Raw genomic sequence first — 22,468 nt, 5'->3', positions numbered from 1 at the left:
TGCCTGGCAGGACTGGGTTTATTTATTGCATCTGGCCGAGAGCCGGGGCGGCTCGGGGACTGCGCAAGTTCCCTCCATCCCGAGCCCTTCCCCTCGTTTCCCTACCTTCAATGCTATCGCCACCCTAGGGGTCTTCCTTCCCCAAGCCCCTCACCAGACTCTGGACAGAGCCCGCCGGTGGTGTGGGGGTGGAGGCGGAGAGATGGCCGGGGCGCCCCGCAGGACCGCGTCCTGCCCCACCCCGCATTGACCCAGGGGGAAGGAGGTGGTGGGGAAGGGGGGGGGGGGTCGCCATCTGTGCCCTAAGGGCGAAAATGGCGGGGAGCTGCAGATCTTAAACTCCTCAGGACACCAGCGGCTCTGAAGTCCCCTTCCTCCAGGGGCTATCCTTTCTCCCCAGGGATTCCTCTGTCCTCAGCTCCGACCACCTTTTTACTCCAAGGCCCCAGTAGGCCTTCCCCTTTAGAATAAATTAAGGAATCTCCAGCTTCCACTCGATCTCAGGGAGAAGGGAAGAAAGGTTTGACAGAACTTGTCCCTGGGAAGGACCACAGCCCTCAGCCAGGGGATAGGCACAGGGCTGGGTCCAGATTTGTCACAGTGCCCGCCCTCAGATCTACAGAGTCCGAATGGCCACAGGGTAGAGCAGGGACATGTGCTCGGCCCCCTTAATGGGCAGCTTGCGGCTGGCGTAGTGGTGCACGATTTCAGGGACGCTGCTGAAGGGCGGGCTGTTCTGGCCCAGCACGTACTTGTGTTCCTTGGTCCGGGACAGCTTCATGTGCATGAAGCCCTGACTGCTCCTGGGAAGAGGAGAGGAGACCCTGGTGAGTAGGGGTCCTCTCCAGTCCCCATCCCCTCTTCTCCCCTCGTCCTGCAGCAAATGTGGCTGTTCCAAACCAGCTGTGTGTGGAGGTGACTAGGGAAGGTGCAGGTCAGTCCAGAAAAACAGGGAGGAGGCAGAGGGGATTTTGTGAGTAGGTAACATGAGGCACTGGCTTTGTGCTGAGGGCATCGGCTGTGCCAAAAATGTGTGTGTAAGTGAGTGTACAGGGCATGTGCAAGTGGAAACTGGAGCGACTGCTCTCCCCACCACAAACCCTGGGACCCAGGCACGGGTGTCCTGCTGCCTATTTCGCCAGGACTGGTTTACCTTCCCCATCCCTGAGCTGTGGAGGAGGATACCTGTGGGGGGCTCCTAGTGACTCATGTGGAGACACAAACATCCTTGGCAGGACAGCGTGTGGACAGATGTGACAACCAAAAGTGAATCTTGGTTGAGGCTCTCTCTCTGTCTGTCTCTCTCGCAGAAACCAGGGGATGGCGTGAGCTGCTCTGGAAGTCCCTCCCAAATCCAGTAATGCTCAACTGCCTTGTCCTGGGGATATCCTTTTACCCTCCTGATAACTGGCCTTGAGCCAAGCCCCCAAGCTCCTCTATCCCTTCAGCCTGGGATGACATCATCAGTAAGGCTGCAGCTCCATTCCCTCCCTCAGAGAGGAACCGCTCCACTGCCTCTCTCATCTCCCTGACATAATCCAGGAAATCAACATTAGTGCCTGGCCCTGCCCACAAGACAAGGGCCCTGCTGCTCAGAGCTCTGGCCAGCTCCCAGCGGTCCGGACACCCTCAGCCTTAGAGAGAGAGCATGGGGGTGGGGCCCCAGTAAGAACATTTGCCTAAGCTACCACAGGCTTGGTCCACAGGCAAGGGGTAAGCAATGCTTAGGGGAGCCCTGAAGCCTGAATACTTGTCTCTCCTGGCCAGAGCCTACTTAGGGACAAATACGAGTCTCAGAAGCTAGTATGGGAGGTAGGGTTGGTGGGGCTGGTGAGGGAGGACCCTCATATTGAAGTAAGGCTGGCAAACCTCTTTTCCTTCCCCTGCCTGGGTACAAAGAGGGCTCTGACTGGACCCATTTCACTGGGCCCACAAGTGAATGAGTGGGGGAGAGGAAAGTGGGTGACTGAAGGGAGGAAAGGATGGGAGGGTGGATAAAACAGGCCTTTATCACCCATCCTCCCAATCTACCCCCTCCCCCGCCACACCCCAGGATACAGTGCTCTAAAGCCTGCCGGGGGCCCTAGGCTGGGCATATATGGGGGCAGGAGCATCCTTCTTCTGTAAGCCTGAGATAGTGACTGAAGCTGACAGTGATCACAAGGGCCCTGTGTAAAGGAGCTAAGGGCCTGAGGAAAACGTACAGCCCCTGGGGGCGGTAGAGAAGGGAGGCAGTGAGTAGTCTTCCCATTTGCCCTATGCATGGCCCAGGCCCAAGGCTGTGGGCAGCAGCTTGGGCCCTGCCTTCCCTCACCCTCTCACAGTTTGAGGCCAGCCCCCTACCCACAGTCCACTTGGGATAATCACCTCTCCCCAAAACTGCATTATATCTTCTCCTTGAGGGACAGATCTGGCCCAAAAGGGCTACTAAGTGGCAACAAGCATTCATCTGAATAACAGACCTCCTGGGGCAAAGTCCCAAGGGTCTGTTACGACATAGTGGAGCCCTTGCCCAACCCTCTGGAGCCTGGCTGGGTGGGACTAGCTGGGCCGCAGGGCCAGGGCTGACATGGCTTTTGGAGGAAGCTGTTTAATTACCAGTGAAAGCCCTTCCATTACAGAGAGTAGAGAAACCATAATTGTATTTCAGAGAAGCCATTTATATGTAAACGAGGCTCTGGCAGCCGGCAGTCGGTGGGGCCAGATCAGCCTGAGCTGAAGTGGCATCCAGGCCTGCCCTCCCCCTTTTGCTCCCCAGGCTGAGGCAGAGCCCAGCTCTGCTCTAGGAGCCAGACCTTTGAGGTCTCTCCCCCAGACCTGGACTATACCACACTGAATGAGGGGGTGGAGCTATGCAATGAAATAGTGTGGTTCTTGTAGCGGACTCAGCTGGGTTCAAATCCTGTTTTTGGCACTTGATTACCTAGCAGCCTTGAGCAAGTCACACGCCTCTTTGTATTTATTTCTGTCTACAAAAAAGAGATTGATCTTGCAGGTTGGTAGTTGGTTTGGAGAGGGTGTATATGCTGCTAGGCACAGAGTAGATGCTCTATGAAACTTAACTATTAAAGCAATACACATTCCTAGTATTATATAAATCAAATTTTTGACAGATGAACATTATCTAAATGCTCCTTTGACTTTATGATAATTTGCAGATTCGCAGAGTATGAGAGCTTCAAGAAACCTAAATCCATCAATGCATTTTGCAAAGAGAGAAACCAAGGCCCAGAGAGGCTCCATGATTTGCCTAGGGTCACATAGCTAGTTTTATTAAGCCCAAGAATAAAATTCAGGTTATTTGACTATATTCTGGCATTTTCCCCATCATCTTTTAGTTGAAGTTGAATAATTATCCTCAAATGTAACTGTGTAGTGGTCCCAAATCTCTGTATATATTTGCTTGAAGAGGGAGTATACATGTACTCTAATGCCCCCAGGAAATGTGGTAGGATGTGGTACAGATGTCCCAGTAGTGATGGCAGGATGTGAATGGACACAGGATTCTGAAAGGCTGCCATGCGGAGTGCAGGCTCTACCAGGCACTACTCCTGGGTGCCAAAGGGAGGACTGGTCACTCTGCCAGGAAGGCCTGGGAGGCCAGTGCTGGCCTGTGTATATCCTCTCCCTAGAAGGAAGGCTGATGGGAGGGGAGGGTCCTGCCTCCTCCTCCTCTTCCAGGATCCTTTAAAACTCAGTTATCAGCCACTGGCACCCAGACCTCCTGCCCACTTCTTCAGAGTGAGCAATAGCTTTGTGTCCACTGCTCTACCCTCCTCCCAGGACCCAGCCTCCACCTCACCCTATAGACTCCCTCAGGCACACTTCCCCTCTCCTTGCTTGTGCTTCAAGAACATCTTGGGCTTCCATTAAAAAAGACGATGGTGATAATTTATTTAGCACTTGGCACCATGTTAAGTGTCTCCCATATATTATTTCATTTGATCCTTCTCCATAAGGTAGATGTTATTATTTCCCCATTTTATAATTAAGGAAACTGAGGCTCAGAGAGGTTAAGAGGATTCCAGGCTACACGGCTAGTAAGTGGCTGAACCTTTGTGAGCTGGACACTAGCTTGGCTGTTTCCTTTAATGGACTCTGAGCTACTTGAGATTTGGGGCTGAGCCTCAGACTGCTCCAGATCCCCAGGGCTTGGCCCAGAGTCAGCAAATGTTCATGGGGATGGAATTCTCCCCAGGTTAGTTGGGCATGGGGGAATGTTGGGAGTCTTCTCCTATCCTGCTGGTTGTCTTCCCATGGGGTCCCCTGGTGCCATCCTGACAGGCTAATCCTGCCTAAAGCTGCTAGTTGGCCCACCCCTACTCACTTGAGGGACAGGGAGAAATCATTCTTGCTGGTCTCACTGTTGCGCACCAGGTAGCTGGCCTCTTTGCACAGGCGGAGCAGGTTCTCGGCATCTGTTCGACTGATGGCCCCGTGGTACCAGCTGAGGACGAGAGAGAGGAAGGGGGGCATCTCTGCTGGGTCCCTCGCCGTCCAGGCCCACCCATTCTGGGTGTCCCCTGCAGGCAAGCTGGTGGCAGGAGGGGAAGGGAGGGGGAGAGAGTCCCCAGCTGGACACAGACACTCACACCTGGTTTTCCAGAGGCAGTGCTGGGTCTGTCCACTCCCCCAGGGGGCTGCTGGGTTCCACGTTTAGGGGCTTGGCTGACTTGGGGTTCCCTGCAGAGAGTCGGGGAGGTAGCCGCCCCTTCTCCTCCCGGCCGGGTGACAGGCAGCTCTTCTCAGATCCTTCAAATTGGGCTGTGGGGAATATACCAGTCATAGTCTCTGAGAACCCTAGACATAGGGCCTTATAGAATAACCAGTGCACAACCCCCATTTTCTGCCCAAAGGGGTCAAAGGAATGTTCTGAAATGGCAAGATCTGCTCCTGGGCCTGACCGGCTCTAGGGATAGAATCCTGGATCCACTCCCCAGTTGGGATGGGGCTCAGCCCTCCTATGCCACATGGGGCCTGCCAGTCCCCATGCTGTGGCAGGAGAGGGGAGAGGAGCAACACGAGAAACCACTTAAACTTCTCCCTCTGGAGCAGCTGCCTGCCGTCCCCTATTCTATTCCCCCTCCGGTGGCTTCAGCGCTGATAATATTGTTTCGTTCTCCTCCTCAGAGTTCATTACCGTTCTCCAAATCACCCTGCCAAGCCATTCTGTAGAAATGACTTATCGATTTGAGAACAATTATCTGATTCCCCTTGGTGCCATCCTGACAGGCTAATCCTGCCCAAAGCCGCCAGCCAGCCCGCCCCTCCCCCGCCCTGAAGGCTGCTGCCCACAGGCTCCCTGCCCCCACCCAGAGAAACCCAGCTGAGGCAGCTCTGTCCTCCCAGACCAGGGCAGGCCTGACCACTGAGCCAGCACAAGGGAGGACTGAAGTCAGTGGGCCACAAAAGGCACAGGCACACACGCACAGGCGACAGAGACCCTCCTTCATCCTGTATTTACAAAATACTCCTCACACTCAGGCACAAATACAAACGGGTGCTCACACACACCCTTGGCTGCCCATTCTGTACAAAACTAAACACAGATGAAGTGTTCAGTGCTTCCTTTTTACCTATTTGGGCTTTTTCTCTCCTTGTAGCACTTTTAAGCCCTTACAGTCTGTCACCAGATGCAAGGATCAGACCATTCCCTTACTCTAAGGAGTCAGACACTTCCTGTGCTAGCATCACCCCCACCTCAAGAGTTACTTGCATTGCTCATGGATCACGGAAGGAGTCAGGCAAAATCCTATACAGAAAAGTGAATTTAAAATGGTGGATTTTTGTGGCATGGTGAGGAAGATATTCGGAAATATCTCCTTTAGGAGACACCTTCCCCACACCTTTGGGAGGAATGAGGAATGTGTACTTTGTCCCTTCTTTCTTCCTCCAGGACATGGGGGATTCTTCCTGGGTTCTTCAGACCCTGCCCCACTTCAGCTCCTCCAACCCACGCCACAGGGCCTGAAGGGTGAGAGGACATGTCACCCTGGCCAGAAGCCCCCACAGGACCCACCGCTGCCGTCCTCCAGGCTGGGCTCAGGGAGGGGTGAAGCTGGACCGGAGATGTCCCTGTCCCCATCAGGCAGGGAGGGGCTGCTGTCCAGCTGTCCCACCGGTGGAGGCCAAGGTAGGTCTTTGATGACCTTAATGTCAACTGGAGCCAGTAGCAGCAGGGAGAAAAGACACAGACAGGGACAGAGACAGAGAGAGAGAGAGAGAGAGACAGAAAGAGGCAGAGGTTGAGACACCAAAACCCAGAGCCAGGACACAGGATAGCCTAGAAAGGAGGAGGGTTGGAGCAGAGGCAGGGGTGCTTCTGAGGAGGGAACAGGACTCTCAGAGGGTTGAGTGGAGCCACAGCACCCACACTAGGCTAGCTTAGTCAAAGGGTGGGAGGCACAGGTAGCAAACAGCAGGAAGCAGAGTCTTGCCCTGCCAGCCGTGTGGGTCCCCTTCATTTGAACTCTCACAGGCCTCCAGGGCCCAAAGGGACCAGGAAAGGAGGAAGAGAGGAACAAGGAGCTGCCCACACCTCCCAGCACCACACCCAGGTTCCCACAGCCTCCTGACACCCTCAGACCTGCCTCCCTTCCTCCTTTTCCCCACAGTCTGGGAACTCATGGGCAGCAGGACCAAGACAGCCCAGCTTCAGGCTGTCAGGAATACTCAGATGTGGGGGCAGATATTTATTGAAAGTTACCCCCCACACCCTCAATCCTGAGCCTTGACAATTAGAAGGGTGATGCCACTGGCGGCTGCAGGACTGCTAACGAGGTTTCCTAATGACGAGCATAGATTTTCCCATTAAGCAATCCAAACAGTATTGATTCTCCAAGGAGACTTCTGGAGATAAACGGGCCATCCTCAATGGTGCACGCTTTACAGGAAACAAATTAGAAACCTGTGGTTTCCCAGTCTGGCTGTCAGGGTGGGGAGGACCCAGAGGATAGCTGAGTCCAGCTCCAGGATGAGCCCCTTGCCCAAGGAGGGGTAAGGGGGACATGAAAGTGGGAATGAAGTTTCATGGCATTTAAATCCTTTACGTTCTCACTGAATCAAGGATCCAGGGGCTAAAGCTGTCTCCAGGCTCCCCAGGCTGTAGCGCCACACACTCAGACCACCAACACACACAGCCCCGTGTTGGACTCCAGGCCTGGGATAGGCACTAGGGTGCTTGGTACAGGAGACACCTAATCTTCATTCAGCAAAGGGGATCTCTCATAGCCTCCCTCGCCCTATGGGTTCCTGCTTCTCAGACATCCCCCTGGGGTGTATGCACCCCTGGTCTGGCACGGCTTGCTACTGGGAGACTCAGCTCTCTAATTCAGGGCTGGTATCTCTAAAGATTACACACACAGCTGTTCTCATTGTCTAGAGTGTTAAATGCCTTCTTTTGTTAAGTGTAAGTATTTAATATATGCCACAAGTTTTATCGTTTTGTTTGGAATTTCTTTATTTTAAAACATACCCATGGGGCACCTGGGTGGCTCTGTTGGTTGAGCGTCCAACTCTTGATTTTGCCTCAGGTCATGATTGCACGGTTTGTGAAATCGAGCCCTGCATTGGGCTCTGTGCTGACAGTGTGGAGCCTGCTTGGGATTCTCTCTCTCTCTCTCTCTCTCTCTCTCTCTCTCTCTCTCCCTCTCCCTCTCTCTCTCTCTCTCTCTCTTTCTCTGCACTCCCCTGCTCGTGCATTTTTGTCTCTCAAAATAAATCAACTTAGAAAAATAACAAAAAAATAAATAAAACGTACCCAGTCTCTCAAAAAACAGAAGTGGCCTAAGCCTCTTGGCCTCCAAGAGATGGTGATGTAGGGAGACACCTTCATCTTTCCCCCATGCCCATTCCCTGACCCTGCACACGGTGCTGCAACCACACTGCCCAATTCACCAATCTCTGTGGTGCAGACTCAACTACACTTCCAGCCCCTGGGGTCCACTCCTCCCACTCCCCTGAACCTGGAGAGTTGTTTAGAGGCCCCAGCAGACCCACTCTCTCCACCCAGGGCTTACCTGCAAAGGCTTTGGAAATCCGCTCCTTCTTCCATTCCCAGGGCTGGTCATACTCCTCAGGGGGCCTCTCATCATCCTCTGGCAGACGGGACTCCCGGGGCCAGGGGGTCCCCTCACCCTCTGGGGTGGTCCCCTCCTCCTCTGGCTCATAGGGCGTGTCATACAGAGGCAGGGGCTGAGCTGCTGTCTCCTTGGAGCTCCGGATCTCTGCCAGGGCAAGGCAGGAGGGGAAGTGTGAGAACAGCCCCCACTGCCTGGCTCAGCTCCTCTGGCAGTGCCCCTCAGCATCACACCATGCCTCCTGCAGAGGAGATGCCATTGGCTCTAGGGGCCCAATGGCCGCACATCCAGGGTCCCTTGCCCTCAAAACACCTCTGCGGTTCCAAAAGCATGGGATCCAATGGAGGCAGGGGCAGAGAAGCACAAGTGTGAAGGACAGAAAAAAAGATCTTTTGATGGCCAGCAAGGGCTTGGGAAATGAGGCTGACACAGTTAGGAAGCTGAAGCAGGGTCCTCTCCTAATCCACCTCCTCTTGGCTACCCAGCTCCAATTCTTTCTTTGTGTCCCAAGTACTGTCACTGGACAATCAGAAAATCCTTCTTTGTTGCTCAGACACTGCTGATCACTCCCTCCTTGAAACTGTCTCTTTTGATAAGTCATTTTCATGGTTCTCCTCTCTGATCACCCGTTAGGTCTCTTTCCCTGGACCCTCTCTTGGTCTCTGTTCCCCAGAACCAGGTCTTCATCTCTTCCCGCCCTCACTCCTTGCCCTGTCTGTTTCATGGCAACCTACACACTTCCAGTTGCCATCAAGATTTTTCATTTCAGCATTTCAAACTCTCCTCTTTCCCCAGTTCTTCTAGTCTGGTCTGTTCTGTGATTTTCTTTTTGGGATCACTGACCCCAGTGAAAACTGAATAAAAGCCATGGAGTTACTCCCCCAGAAAAATGTGCTCATTTTCACATCCAATACCAGGGCATTTGTGGGCCTTCTAGGGGTACTCACCTCTCTGACCTAAATAGGGTAGCCACCCTCCCACTCCCACTTTCCTCATTTCTGTCCACTACACTGCTCTCCACAGTCCTGGTCTTCCTCCATCTCTCTAAATCCCATATGTTTACCACCAGTACCTGATGACTCTCACCCCTGACTAGGGCAAACCTCTACTCTACAGGTTCACGTTTCCATGAGCTCCATGGAATAACACTGCTGACAGCTCCACCCCTCCCCCCTCTCCCAAGGAGGGGAGCGCTTATCTGACCACCAGTGGATGCTCGCTCTCTTTCTCAGCTCTGCCTTCTGGTTCTTTCTCCTCCTGCCCCCGTGAAGGGGCCTATAGCTGTCCTGCATGGCACAAGCCTGAGCAAGCCCAAGCCCCATTTTAATCTGTGAGGTATTAAGAAGCTCATTGTGGAGACAGAATTGAGTTGTGTTCTCCAGTCTACTTTATCAGGAATAAAGCTGACATTCTCATCTTCATCTGTTTCCTTAATCTTATTTCTCAATTATTTCCAAGCTCAGGAGAGGAGGAAAGTGGTGTTGTTGGTCCCTTAAAGCCTCAACAATTTCTACAACTACTAACTCATCTTTCTGATGCCCAGTTCTCCTAGTCTGTTCTGTACACCGAAGCCTCAGTAATCCCCTTACATGCCATATTTGTCCTATTTCTTTCTTGCTTAAGAATCCACAATGGTTCCCCTCCTCTTCTGGAGCAAGTCCAAATGCCTCATTCCAGCCTTTGAAGCCCTTCACTGCCCCTCTTGGCCACTCTCATCTTGGCTCTCTGGTATGCCCAACACTAAAACTATCTGCTCTTGAACAAACCTTCCTTTCATCCTGCCTTGGGACCTTGGCTTGGCCTGACTCACCCCTGTTCTCCTCTCTGATCACCCCCATTCATTTCTTTCCCTGGATCGTCTCCTGACTTCTGCTCTGTTCCCCAGGGCCAGGTCTTATTCATTGCTCCCTGTGCCCATTTCTCGACATGCTTGCCCAGTCTCACGTGCATTGCATTTGCTTCTCTAGCCATGTGTTTCCAACTGCCATAAAGATGTTTCACGTCAACATCACATCATCTCAAACTCACTACCTTCCCTAAACCTAATGATTTTCTTTTTGGGTTCCATGACCCCCAGCCCACACCATTATCTTTCCCTTCCTAACTATCCTAGTTCTATCTGTCTGACCTTTGGTGTGTGGCCTTCCCTACCGCTTCATGTATCAGGCATCACAAGTCACTGCTCCTTCTCCAAAGTGACTCTCTTGAAGGCAGTGGCCAAGGACCCAAGGGGGTCCATAGTGGACCCATGGTCCCCAAGGACCCAGTAAAGGGACCATAGGATCGGTCCTTAAACTTGTAGGTCCCAGGGCCTGTTGTACAAATACCCAGGCTTCAGGGAGCAATCCCCCACTCCTGACTCCATCACGCACCAGCCATCATCTTTTGGGCCTCATAGGGCTCCATGTAGCCATCATTTTCAGGGACCTTCTCTGGAGCTCCTGAAGCTCCTGCTGGGCCTTCAGCAGTCTCCTGAACGTCAAATGGGTCCGCATAGTCTTCTAGGATTGCCAACTGTGGGAAGACAGTGAGAAGAGCAGACTTCAGACATCTGAGAGACATCTCTGCTTCTCCCCAGATGCTATGTCCGTGGGAATGACTCCTGGGCAGAGTGTCTTAGACACAGAGCCTGAGGCATCCAGGGGAAGGCTCTGAGCTTAGATGGGGACAAGCTTTGATCTTCCTTTGCAGGGCTCCCCTACTAGGCTACCAACAGAGTGGGAGATCTTTCTTTTCTGTTAATTTTGTGCTCCTAGGCCATTCCTTAGGTTAAATTGCCAGGATGAATCTCTGGGCCTTAAGGCCTGCCTCAGTCAGGATCCAGGAAGGGCAACAGAGGTGTTCAACACCAGGTGGTTCAACAGAAGGAATTAAATCAGAGAGCTGGTTACAAAGGTGGTGGGGGAATTCAAAGAACAAGCAGGGAGCAGCAGGTGACTCAGAGGACCACGGACTCATGGTCCATGCCTAGAAGTTCATTCCCAGATGCTGAACAAAGAAAAATTTGCTGACCATCGAGAAAAGAAAGGCTAAGTACTCACTTTATGGCACATATCTGTTGGTTTATCCTCACAACATCCATCACAATGCCATGTGGGTATTATTATCCTCATTTTAAGGAAATGGAGGCTCAGGGCAGGTAGGGAACAACATGCCCAAGACCACTTCTCTTAAGTGGAGGAACCAGGATTGTGCAAAATTATGCTGCCAACCTGCCACCAGTGGGCAAGTTGGCCATCCTGGGAGAGAGGCCACTTTATAGGACAGCCCTGAGGAAAGCCAGGATTTGGGCTTTTCTGAAATCTCCTGGCTCCTGGAGGACAGGAACAGGAAAGGTGTTGCCTTGGCCCACCACATCCCACACTGCTCCTGTCTCCCCTACAAGTGGCTCATGACTACCCCTCTGTACCTGCTCCTAGTCAAGGCAGAGTGAACTGTAAGCCACACACCCTTAGTAAGAGCTCAAGGTGCTCAGGGCGGGGTGCAGCTGAGGACAATAGAGCCTTTCTCCAAGCTGGGCACAGGCTTCTGGGAGGGGGGAGGCTGAGGCGGGGACAGAGCCCAGCCCACCCAGGGCTGCCAGCACCTCAGGGGAAGCACTGCACACTGAGTTGACAGGCATTGACAAGAGGTGGCTCTGGGGCCTGCGGCACAAGGAGGGGCCAATCCTGCCTCTACCCCATTCTCAGTGTAGGCTTTGGGTCTGGGCCAGACCAGGACTCTGGGAGCCAGTTGAGCAGGGACGCTGTGGGGTGACCCCCTGCCCTGGGTCAGTGGATCGAGGATCCTAGCAAGGCAGAGATGGAGAAAGGAAACTGCCTACTACAGAGACCACTCCTGCATGTTTCTTGAGCCCTGTACGAGCCCTGTAGGGGTCTCTGAAGCACATCCCGAACAACTCCTACCATCTCTTCCTTCGGTTCCTCAGCTCCCACCTTGTTCTATCTTGTTCCACCCAAGCCCCCTAGCAACTTCACCTCCCTCAAATCTCTACCTGCGTCTGAGAAGACCACCATCTCAGGTCATCCCATCCCCACCACCATATCATCCACTAGCTTAGAGTTCTTTCCTGTTTCTGTCTCTCCAGCTGTAGCATCTGGCACACAGTAGGTACTAGAAAAATGTTTCTACTAGATCACTGCCTATCTCCCCATGGAGCCCTCTACCCCTAGTCCTCTTTCCTCCGTGAAGTAGAGACAAGAAATCCACTCCCACCCCAAGCTGCTTCCTCCTAGGCCAACTAGCACTCACAGCCCCACCCGCCTGACCAAAGGGGACTCTGGAGTTGGCAGTTGGCACCCAGCCTCATGCTTCTATGTGGCAGCTACTTAGTAACTGAATCAATGAACATGTTATCCTTAAACCGTGTAATGCCCACAAGAAAAAGCCCAAAGTAGGGGCACCTGGGTGGCTCAGGTCATGATCTTGTAGTTTGTGGGTTCAAGCCCTGCATTGGGCTCTGTGCTGACAGCTCAGAGCCTAGAGCCTGCTTTGGATTCTGGGTCTCCCTCTTTCTCTGCCCCTCCCCTGCCCTATGCTCTCTCTTTCTCTCTCTCAAAATTAAATAATTATTAAAGAGAAAAAAAAAATCCCAAAGTTAAAGGGATTTAAAGATTCTATTTTCCTCTTACCTTTCTCCCTACCCACCATAGATTACTTTGTTACCTGAAAGCTCTATGCTTTGTTTCTTACTTTCCCTCTGCCCGGATTAGATTATTCTCTTTCTTCAGAAAGCCTTTCCATTCTCCCCGCAGGTATGCTTAGGTGCCTCTGTGCTGGGCTATTATTGTGTCGTAAACACTTATCTTCTTCCTACAGACTGTGAGCTTCCTGAGGGTAGGAAACACGTTTACTGCTAAATTCCCTGCGCCTGAAAGTATTTAGTAGATATTTGTTAAATTAGTTCACATAAAACAGGAAGAATGGACAAAGGAACCACTTTTCCTTGTTTATTAGGAAAAGAAAGGAATCACGAATCTGGTTGGGGAGGGGGGCATTGAATCCTGGGAAATTGCTCAGTGAGAAGTACCTGGCCAAGCCCAGCAACCCCAACTTTACAGAGCACCCTAGCCCTTCCCTCCCAAGCCAGTGCCCTTCCCACTGGAATCCTGGCTGGTGCTTGAGCTGTGACCCCTCCCAGCCAGCGTGGGCCTCCCCAGTGCCAGCCCACGGTGCCTGTGGGCACCCAGGTGGCAGCTCTGTAGGCAGCTCAATGGCTCCTCTGTTCCATCCCTGACTCCACACCCTGCTCCAGGAAAACCTAGCCCCCCACCCTGGGCGGGTCACCCAGAGAAGCCACCCACAGGGCTGGGAGTCAGGAGCAGAGGCAGAAACTCCTGCTGGAAAGGTTGGCAAGATGGACACCCATCCTGGGCACAGAGGATCCCTGTCAGAGGCCAGGCCTGCCTTCCCAGTGGCTTCTAGATCATGTGCAGAGGCAAAACTGCTCAGCGGGGAAAAGCTGCCTCTGCAGGCTTCTGACACCTTTGCTCTACCATGATTTATTTTGTTTATAGGACCTTTACCTGACTCTGCTGTACTTACTATTGTATACCACATCCATCACAGGGCCTGGCACACGGTAGGTGCTCAATGCACATTTACTGGATGCTCAAAAGGCCTCCCTCTCCTCAGACTCTATCTTCTGGGGTGACACAGACTCTCAGATCCCCAATTGCCCCAACTCTGACCATTCTGACCAACCAGTAGCAGCTGTAGGAGCAGGCTGTCAGGAGAATCGACATTTGAAAGGGAATCCAAGCCTCTGATTCAAGGGCAGAGGTGAAAGAACTGGCAGGGAAGGTATCTAAAAACAGGGCTAATATTTCGGCAAACACTGTGGTAGACAGAATGCTACTGAAATGCTGAAATACTTCCAAACTAGTAGGCAAGTAGCTGCTGCCCAAAGGGCCCCCTTTGCCTCCTGCCAACCAGATCCCCTCCCTTCTGCCATCCAGCAGGGTGCCTCCAGACCCAGCTCTTGTGCCTGTTCCAATTGGGCAGCGCCCCTCCCATAGCAGCTGTCATGCTTTCACTCTCCTTCCTGCCTAAGCCTCTCCTGAGGTGGCTGTTAGGCCCACCATCTGGCTTGACCTTCCGCTCTGCAGCTGGAGCTGGCTATGAGTTCCTGACCATGTCCATGGAGCTTGTGCGTCCAAGTGGAGCGGGGGGGGGGGGGGGGGGGTGTCACAGGATTTGGGCTCTGCAAGGTCCCCAAAGTCTACCACTGCCCCTTTCCTCCATTTCTTGTTGACACTTAATGTCTGGGAGCCCCTGGTTTTTTACCTGTAGAATGGGGATGGTATTAGTTCCTATGGCAAAGGATTGGGAAGAGGAAAATGAATATAGAAATCCTTAGTTCAGAAGCTGGAATGGAGTCAGTGTTCAGCAAATGTTAGCCCTGATGATGATCTCTTATATTCAGACACTACAGCCCACAGTTTAGGTGCTTGGTGGGGTGCATGGCCTGCAGCAGTAGAGACACCCAGGTGTCCTGACTCTCAGTGCCTTGCTGCAGATTTTCCAGAGAATTTAGGAAATGTAGCATCTTCTCTCTGCTGCTTGTAGATTTAAAATACACTTTAGCATGGGAGTGCCTGTGTGGCCCAATCAGTTAAACACCAGACTCTTGGTTTTGGCTCAGGTCACGATCTCACGCTTTCGTGGGTTCAAGCCCCGCATCAGGCTCTGCTCTGGCAGCACAGAACCTGCTTGGGATTCTCTCTCCCTGTCTACCCTTTCCCCGCTCACTCTGTCTCTCCCAAATAAATAAATAAGACCTTAAAACTCATGACAGCTAATTTTGTTTAACTCAGCATTTCTTCAAAGTATTTAACTGTGAAGTCCTTTTTCCATTGAAAGTCTGTCAGTTTAGGAAAAGGTATACCATTTACCTTTCTCAAGATCAAACTTTTTGCACCCTCTGTTCCCACTTCTTGGAATAGCCTTCCCAGTTTTATCTGCCATGGAAACTCATTCACATGCAATGAATTTGTTATATCATCTTTTTCTAATTACAGAGAAATGCCATTCTTGTAAAACATTCAAATGTCACAGACATACAATCGATGTTGACAACACCTGTGGCCCTGGATTCGGTGGCAAGTGCTGGCCTTCAGCATTCAGGTAATGGCGAACTCAGCACAGAATGCACTCTTCATTCCTTCTCTGAGTCTCCTTCCCCTTGTTCATTAACAAATACTTAGTGAATGCTTCCTGTCTGCAGGGCCCCTCTCAGGTGCAAGGTCCCAGGGCCTGGCATTGGTAGCCAGTCTGTAGTCAGGCTGCCTGGTTGTGAACCTGGGCTCTCCTTACTAGCTGTGAAACCATGCAAGTGTGACTCAACATTGCTGTGCTTCAGTTTCCCTAGATAGAACCTGGGGATAATAACAGAATTTTCTCGTAAGGTCGTTGTAAGAATCAACTGGTCTAAAACGTATCAGCCGCTTCAAAATGGTACCAGGCACAAGGTAAGGACTCAGTAAATATCTGCCATTATATCATTAAAGACAAAAAGACCAAATTTCTGGGTCCTCCAGGAGCTCACGGTGACAGCCACAAAGCAAGCTCCAAAACGAGTGTGGCACCTTGAGGTGCTGTGAAGCCCCACGGCTGGGCATCAGGCAGCGTGCTGGGACTGGGCTCCACCTCTGCCTTCACATAACATCACAGTGGTTCTGTGGGGAGGGCAAATTGGAGAGGGCAGCAGCTACCCCTCCAAGCCCCAGGCCCCAGTCAGCTGCTCCCACCCATGGTCCACAGGGCCCCAGCTGTTCCCAGCTCCCAACAGGTGGAGTGCCATGGCTGACTGAGGTGTCACCGAGTCACTGGCCAAGTCAACAAGCTGCAGGTGTCTTCCCAAAGGAGTGTCACCATGTGAGGAGGCGACACTGGGAAGAGTGGATAGGCCTACCATAAAATCCCAGGGTAGCTACAGGCCTCAGCAAACCAATGGCAGCACAGATGGGCAGCCCAGGCCCCAAAGGGTTAAGAGGTCTAACCAGTCTACAAAGGTCCCTTCACCTGGGCCCTTCTTCTCTCCCTCTGCCTCCATCAGAGGACATTTGCAACATAAGCAGATCAAACTCCAGCCTCTGTGGAACTCATAGAAGGAAAATTAAAGCAAATGAACTCCAAAAAGGCAAGGACCAGGTAGATCTTCTAGGTGGTGAGTCCCTTTCAGCGCCCAGGCCAGTGTCACTTAATGATATATAGACCCTCAGTGAACACGGGCTAAAGCAGGGTCCTGCAGTAGCAGCCCCCACCTGCCTTCCTAACCCCAGGGCAGGGATGTCTTGCTTGACTTCAGACCCCCTGAATGTCTCCTTCCCTTTCCTCATTCTACCTGTCTTTTCACTTGTTTCCAAGTTTGGGCCTGGAGGATCAAAGTCCCTGTGGACACCATGTATAAGGTATACCTATTTTAAAAGTTCTTAATATTTTGGGTCCTAGGAACCCCTATGAGAATCTGGGAGAAAAATGCTCATGCACCCAAATATTTGCCCACAATTTCTGGAAGGTTCATGAACCGCAGAAGCCCCTCCATGAGCTAAGAACAAGAGCCCTAGTTTCAACTCCTACAGGGTGCCTGTCTTATTGTTCACATCATCTCTTTCTCTGTCTCTCTGTCACACACACACACAATCTTGGCAGGATCAAGGCAAAGGACACACTGTGCAGATGGTCACAGGCAGCTCAAAGCTTCATCCAATCAGGGCCACTTTCCTATACCCATCCCCCTTTCCTAATTAGACCAGGATTCTCCTGTTGCAGGTCTGAGAAAAGGGAACAAAGTAAGGAAGGCCCAGCTCTCTAACCCCTCTAACAGAGCATGGCCTGGAGGCCAGACAGGGCCCAGCACCATGAGGGAGTTCTTCCTATGGCCAGATGGCAAGGCCCTGCCTGCCTGCTTCAGGGTGCGGCTCCTGCTGCTCCCACACCTGCCCTGCCAGGCCTACCCAGATGGCCACCCTTGCCCCCTTGCCAAATGCAGCAGTGGGTCTCAGGGAGAGCCAGTAGCCAGAGCCCTGCATGGGGAGACATTACTGGTCCTAAGCCCCCTTGGCCTCTCAGGGTTCTGTCCAAATCCCCATTATTTCCTGCCCCCACATTCACTTCCCACAGGGCTCATTTCCCCCTCAATCTTTTCATCACAGAAGCATTTCCACCCATTTCATCAAACCTCACAACCCAGGCCCTCTCAGAGGGTTCTAACCCACCCAGCACCAACGACTGGGCTCCAGGAGGAGGAAAATGGACCAGCTCAAGGCACACCCTGGTCCATAGTCCCCATGTCACCTCAGGAAGGAACCCAAAAGCAACAAGCCAAGAAGACCTGCATGGCTGAGAGGAGAGGAACAGAGAATAGGGCGAAAACAGCCTCACAGAACAGAAATTCCAGCTCGACAGGCAGGCTCACCATTTAGGGACAGCAACTCTGTGTGAGCTCTGCAGGTCTATGTGAACACTTAGGTTTAGGATAAGGAGTTCAGGTACCTAGCCTGGACTCTTCCTAAGGTAAGACTCTAGGATCCCCCAAAGTCTGCTCCTAGATGAGTGGAGCTGCTCTCTCTCAATGGTGGGAAGCTCCAGGTCAGGGCCCACAGAGCAATGTCCCTGCCCCTGAGCCAGCTTGGATGGCACCCTGAATCCCTCTCATCACACCCACTAAAGAAACCACAGATTGTGTGGCTCCTGGGAGATCCTGCTGGATTTCATTCCTGTCCCTGTAGTTGACAAAGGAGTCAGACACTCTTGGCCCCTAAGGTCTGAATAGCCCACAGATCATAGAGCTGACCCAGGTTGAGGCATGGATGCCCTCAGTGAGAGGCTATGGGTCTCCACATCCTTGTGTGGATGCAGCCCCTTCCTTGGGGTCTCTGTGGGGGGAATATACAAAAGGGAGCTATAGTCAAGGGAGTCTCTGACCTTCAGGTCACCCTAGCAATGGACAGTTACTGTTCAATGGGCATATTTCATTCACTCTGCCCCCCCCTTTTTTTTTTTTAACATTTATTTACTTTTGAGAGACAGAGAGAGACAGAGTGTGAGTCAGGGAGGGGCAGAGAGGGAGACACAGAATCTGAAGCAGTCTCCATGTTCTGAGCTGTCAGAACAGAGCCTGACAAGGGACTCAAACCCACAAACCACGAGATCATGACCTGAGCTGAAGTCGGCTGCTTACCTGACTGAGCCAGCCAGGCTCCCCTCATTCACCCTTTTTTATGCCAAGTGTATGTCAGGCACTTGGGAGATATAGATATGAGGAGGACACCATCCTTGTCCTAGAGGAGCCCCTGGCTTGGGACGCAGCCTGTTAGGACATTCCAAGACATTGCAGAGAGGAAGGCCAGGGACAACTAAGGCCCACATGCCAATGGTCAGGGAGGAAACTAACTGGTCAATAGTAATAACAAGGCCTAATGCTCCCTCTGCCTCACTGCCACCACCACCATCACATCACCCAGTAGAAGGGGACAAGGAAGGAGCGGAGCCAAAGGACATGTGATGAAAGCACTGCCTTCTTCTGCAGGCTAAGGATCCTGGCCCAGGATGGGCAGTCATGCCCCATGGCAGGAACTAGGGGAAAAATAATTAACATTCCTGAGGCTTCTGCTGTGACCCTGACACATCTATCTTACCCAGGGAATCAGGCAGAATGTCGCTCTCTCCACTGAAAGCCTCAACATTGGAGCCAATAGATTGAGACAGCAACTTTGCTCTCCAATCAAATAAAACTGTGTTCTCTGCTAAGGGATTAAATCCTAGAGCTGAGCTCCAATGGATGTGTGAGGAGGGGACAACAAAGCCAGGGCAACCCAGAGTTACTGTCATGGAATTTAGAGCTACAGAGCCCTGGGGATGGCTTTCAAGCTATCAATGAGGGATAAGGCCAAAATGGGGTAAGATAGGGGATGGCTTCTCCACCGAGGGCCTCTGACGCAGAGTGGATGTTCTCTAGAACAGTGAATGCCCAGCTCTCCTTTCATCCCATGCCTGCAGGTCCACTAAAGGCTCTAGCCTCCCTCAGAATGGACCTAGGAAAGGGGAGGCCAGGAGGGGAGAAGTGGGATCCGCTGTTCATCCCCTTCTGGGCAATAAGTTCTAAGCACTGATTGCCCCCATACCTGGGGGGACAAGGGAAGGAGTGCAGGAGTGGGCCTGCCTGGCTGGACCTCAGTGGTCAGTATCCTCGGTGAAGAGCTACATACTGCCTGTTCGGCTTCCTGAGAACAACAGTCCACCTGGCTCCAGTACCATTGGGTAAGGCAAAGGCCAGCTCTTGCTCTATCCACAGGGAGAACCCCCAGCCCTCACCTTCCTGGGGCTTTCAGCACCTGCAAGGATGCTTGGGCTCCCCGAGGAGGAGGAATGGAGCTTTGTGTTGCTTCTGCCCTGGGGGGGGGGGGGGGGGAGGGTCAGAGATCAAAGGGCAGGGAGCTGCTGCTCCTGGAGGGCAGAAAGGCCATAAACTGGTGAAGGGGCTGGGGAGTGGTGTGCGCAGATCCAGTTAGAAAAAACCTAGCTGATTAGGTCCCCGGGCGAGGGGGTAGGCGGGGGGGGGGGGGGGGGGGGGGGGACTGAGATGAGGAGAGCAGAGCCCGAGATGAAGAGGGTCACTAGTCCTGCGCGGTAACAGGGACAGAAGCAGAGTTTGGGGCGCCCGTCCCAGATTAGTCGGTCGAGAATTTGAACAAAGGTGGGTGAAGGCTCCAAGCCCCCGGGTCAAGGATTCAGATCGTGTCCGCCAGGAACTGTGACACTGAGGGGCCCAGCCCCGGCCAGGCCACCTTTGTCCCTCTTGAAAGCCCCAGACCTCCTACCACCTCTCTTCTCGGCCACCCCCGCCCGGCGCAGCACTCACCCTGTCGCTGCTGGCGGGGGGTCCAGAGATCCGCTCCTCGGAAGGGGGCGCTGGGGGGCCAGGGGTCTCAACCCGAATAAGGCGGTGGGGAGGCGAGCCGTGGCGCGGGGGCGGCGTGGGGCCGGGGACGGCGGGGGTGGCTGGGGCAGCAGCGGAGCTGGACGGCCCCCCAGAGTACGGGTCTTCGAAGTCGCGCTCCCTCTGCAGCCGGTAGGCGGCCAGGATGTCCGGGGGTGGCGCAGGGGGCGCGGCCGGGGAGGGTGCTGGGGGACGGTAGTCCGGCTCCGGGGGCGCCGGCTTGCCCCCACCTCCGCCGCCGCCCCCTCCGCGGAAGCCCAGGTGCTCCCGGAGCCACTTGGCCACTCCGCCACTGCCGCCCCCTCCTGGGCCGGCTCCCGCTCCCCCGGCGCCTCGGCGCGACCCCCCCGGGCCGCTCCCCGAGCTCCCCTGCGCCCGCTGCCCCGGGCCGGAGCCCGCGGGAGGAGCTCCGCTCAGTAACATGGGGCCAACCAGACTAAGCGAGGGGAGCTTGGTGGCCGGGCGGGGGGCGGGGGCCGGAGCGGGGCGGGGGCGGAGCTCCGCCGGGCGGCGGGAGGGGGCGGGGCTCCTCAGTAACAAGGGAGGGGCGGGGTTCCGTTCGCTCTCGGGGTCGACCCCCTCCCGCCCCTCGCCAGGGAGGAGAAGAGGGGGTGCGGGTTTCCAGCCGGTGTGGACGCACGAGAAGTAAGTGGGCGACCCCAGGGCAGGGGATGCGAATCCTGGACTGAAGGTGAAACCTCCACGTGTCCCCACACGTGCCCCTGTGGGGGCGCACCTGTCTCCATTTGTTCCCCCTCCCCAGCTCCCAGCTCACGAGCGGCGTCTCATACTCCTGGGGTCCTGGCCCTTGGACGCCTCCCGTCCCTCCCCTCCCTTCCCCCAAGGCCTCCTAACTGGTAAATATCCCAGGAGGTAAAGCTAGGGAGGGCGAGAGAAGGGGCTGTTCCATAAGATATGTCTTTAACAACCGCCTCTCTTCTGTGTACCATGGGAGCCCCACCTACCTCCTCCCATCCGAATGCTCCCACTGCATTGCTTCCCAATCCAGGCAGACACATCTCACATCATAGATAATCAACTCCCTAGTGACACCCACTTCTCCCGTGTCGTTTCCACACACGCCTTCCTCACATGCAAACAGCTCTCACGCAAACGTCTCCCATCCACGGGCGCACCAGCTTGGAGCAGGCCCACTCGGCCCTGACGGCCTCACGCGTACACACGAAGAAATCCCTTCAATCAAATCCCGGGTTTCATTGTCAATCAGATTAGTGACAGAATAGAAACAGACAAGTCAATAAATCAAGTCTAGAAACAGTTCCAATGTTGTCTATCACAAACCCCTTATCCTCTGGAGGCTCGGATGCTCAAGCGATAGGCATTTTTGTCTTAGAAATAAAGCCAGTTTCTGCACAGAAATAATGTAGCCCTGAAGCCAACACCAATATTTGCTTTTGGTTCTGCTGGGAAGGTAGCAGCTTCACCTCATCATCATCCATCCCCCCTGGCACTGCCTCAGTCTCTCTCTCACCCTTGGGCTTACATCTGCCATGTGAGGGAGCAAAGAGCCACATGAGGCCCCAAAGGGAAGGGGGCTCAAAGGTGGGGTAATAGAAAAGGATGTGATGGCAAACCTGCGAGTCCCCTCAGAATCCCAGGGCCCAGGTCTGGAAATATTTGTTGGCTTTCTGCTTTGTGCATATTCTGGTTGGCATTATAGGACAGTGCTTCTCAAACTTTAATGTGAACGTGAAACACTAGGGAACTTGATAAACTGCAGTTTCTGATTCTGCAGGTCTAGCTGGGGTGGGGTCCTAGACTGTAGTTTTAACAAGCTCACCGTTTATCCAGATGCTGCTGGTCTCCACACCCCACCCCCAAACATACACACACTTTGCTGTGGGAGACACTGACTAAGGAGTCCAATAGTTGTGGGCTCTAGCCAGATTTCTGGGCAAGATACTCAGTGCAACTGATCCTCATTTTCCTTGTATCTGCAAAGGGCATAATTGTTGTGTGAGGATTGGGGAGACGATGGATAATGAACATGCTCTGAAACCTGTAAAAAAATGCTTACAATGGTAGGTGTCACATGAAGGCCCATATGTTTAAAAAGTAGAGTTAACCTAAAAAAAAAAAAAAAAAAAAAAAAAGTAGAGTTAACCTGCTGACAGTTCAGGGGAATGGAATCAATCAAGTTTACACAGAAGATGCAGCCTTCTTGGGGGAGGTAGACCTGAGCTGGGTAGGATTTGGACAGATGAAGCAAAAGAGTGAAAGGTCACTCTAAGCTACGAGGTCAGCATGAGCTGAGCAAAGGCGATGGGGTAGGAAGCAGCATAAGAGAGAGGATTCATGGTGGTGAAGAACGCGAATAAATGCTAGATGAGGAGGGGAGAGGATATGATAAAGGTAGCCTTTAAATGATAATTTTAAAACTACCTTTTGTGCACCCTGCAGTTCCTGTTGTTTTAATTGATCTGTTAAT

At 53.1% G+C, this 22,468-nt stretch overlaps 1 protein-coding gene across 7 annotated transcripts; it reads right to left on the bottom strand.

The window, feature by feature from the left end:
* On the bottom strand, window positions 1-20,471 carry SHF (Src homology 2 domain containing F). 7 transcript variants are annotated; one of them, XM_043555518.1, is made up of 7 exons: window positions 19,942-20,460; window positions 10,451-10,592; window positions 8,019-8,225; window positions 6,020-6,160; window positions 4,593-4,764; window positions 4,328-4,447; window positions 1-803 (listed from the first exon to the last, which is right to left on the bottom strand). In XM_043555518.1, the coding sequence occupies exons 1-7, from the start codon at window positions 20,440-20,442 to the stop codon at window positions 617-619; spliced, it is 1,470 nt and encodes a 489-aa protein (XP_043411453.1). In that variant the 5' UTR covers window positions 20,443-20,460; the 3' UTR covers window positions 1-616. The 7 variants fall into 7 exon arrangements, with proteins under 7 accessions (XP_043411453.1, XP_043411454.1, XP_043411459.1 ...); XM_043555520.1 differs by lacking the exon at window positions 1-803 and adding an exon at window positions 3,374-3,551 and having other exon boundaries at window positions 19,942-20,463; XM_043555519.1 differs by lacking the exon at window positions 6,020-6,160 and having other exon boundaries at window positions 19,942-20,461.
* Window positions 20,472-22,468: the final 1,997 nt, after the last annotated feature.

Source organism: Prionailurus bengalensis, chromosome B3, assembly GCF_016509475.1.
Source record: "Prionailurus bengalensis isolate Pbe53 chromosome B3, Fcat_Pben_1.1_paternal_pri, whole genome shotgun sequence".
Lineage (NCBI taxonomy): Eukaryota > Metazoa > Chordata > Mammalia > Carnivora > Felidae > Prionailurus > Prionailurus bengalensis.
Note: the sequence above shows the minus strand (reverse complement) of the source record. Positions and strands in the feature narration are given on the sequence as shown.

Coding starts and splice junctions, on each gene's coding strand:
- SHF (XM_043555518.1), bottom strand. CDS start 20,442: ATGTTACTGAGCGGAGCTCCTCCCGCGGGCTCCGGCCCGGGGCAGCGG. Junction 8,226..10,450: donor GGCCCAAAAGATGATGGCTG/GTGCGTGATGGA, acceptor TTGCCCTGGCAG/AGATCCGGAGCTCCAAGGAG. Junction 4,448..4,592: donor CTGCCTCTGGAAAACCAGGT/GTGAGTGTCTGT, acceptor TCTCGTCCTCAG/CTGGTACCACGGGGCCATCA.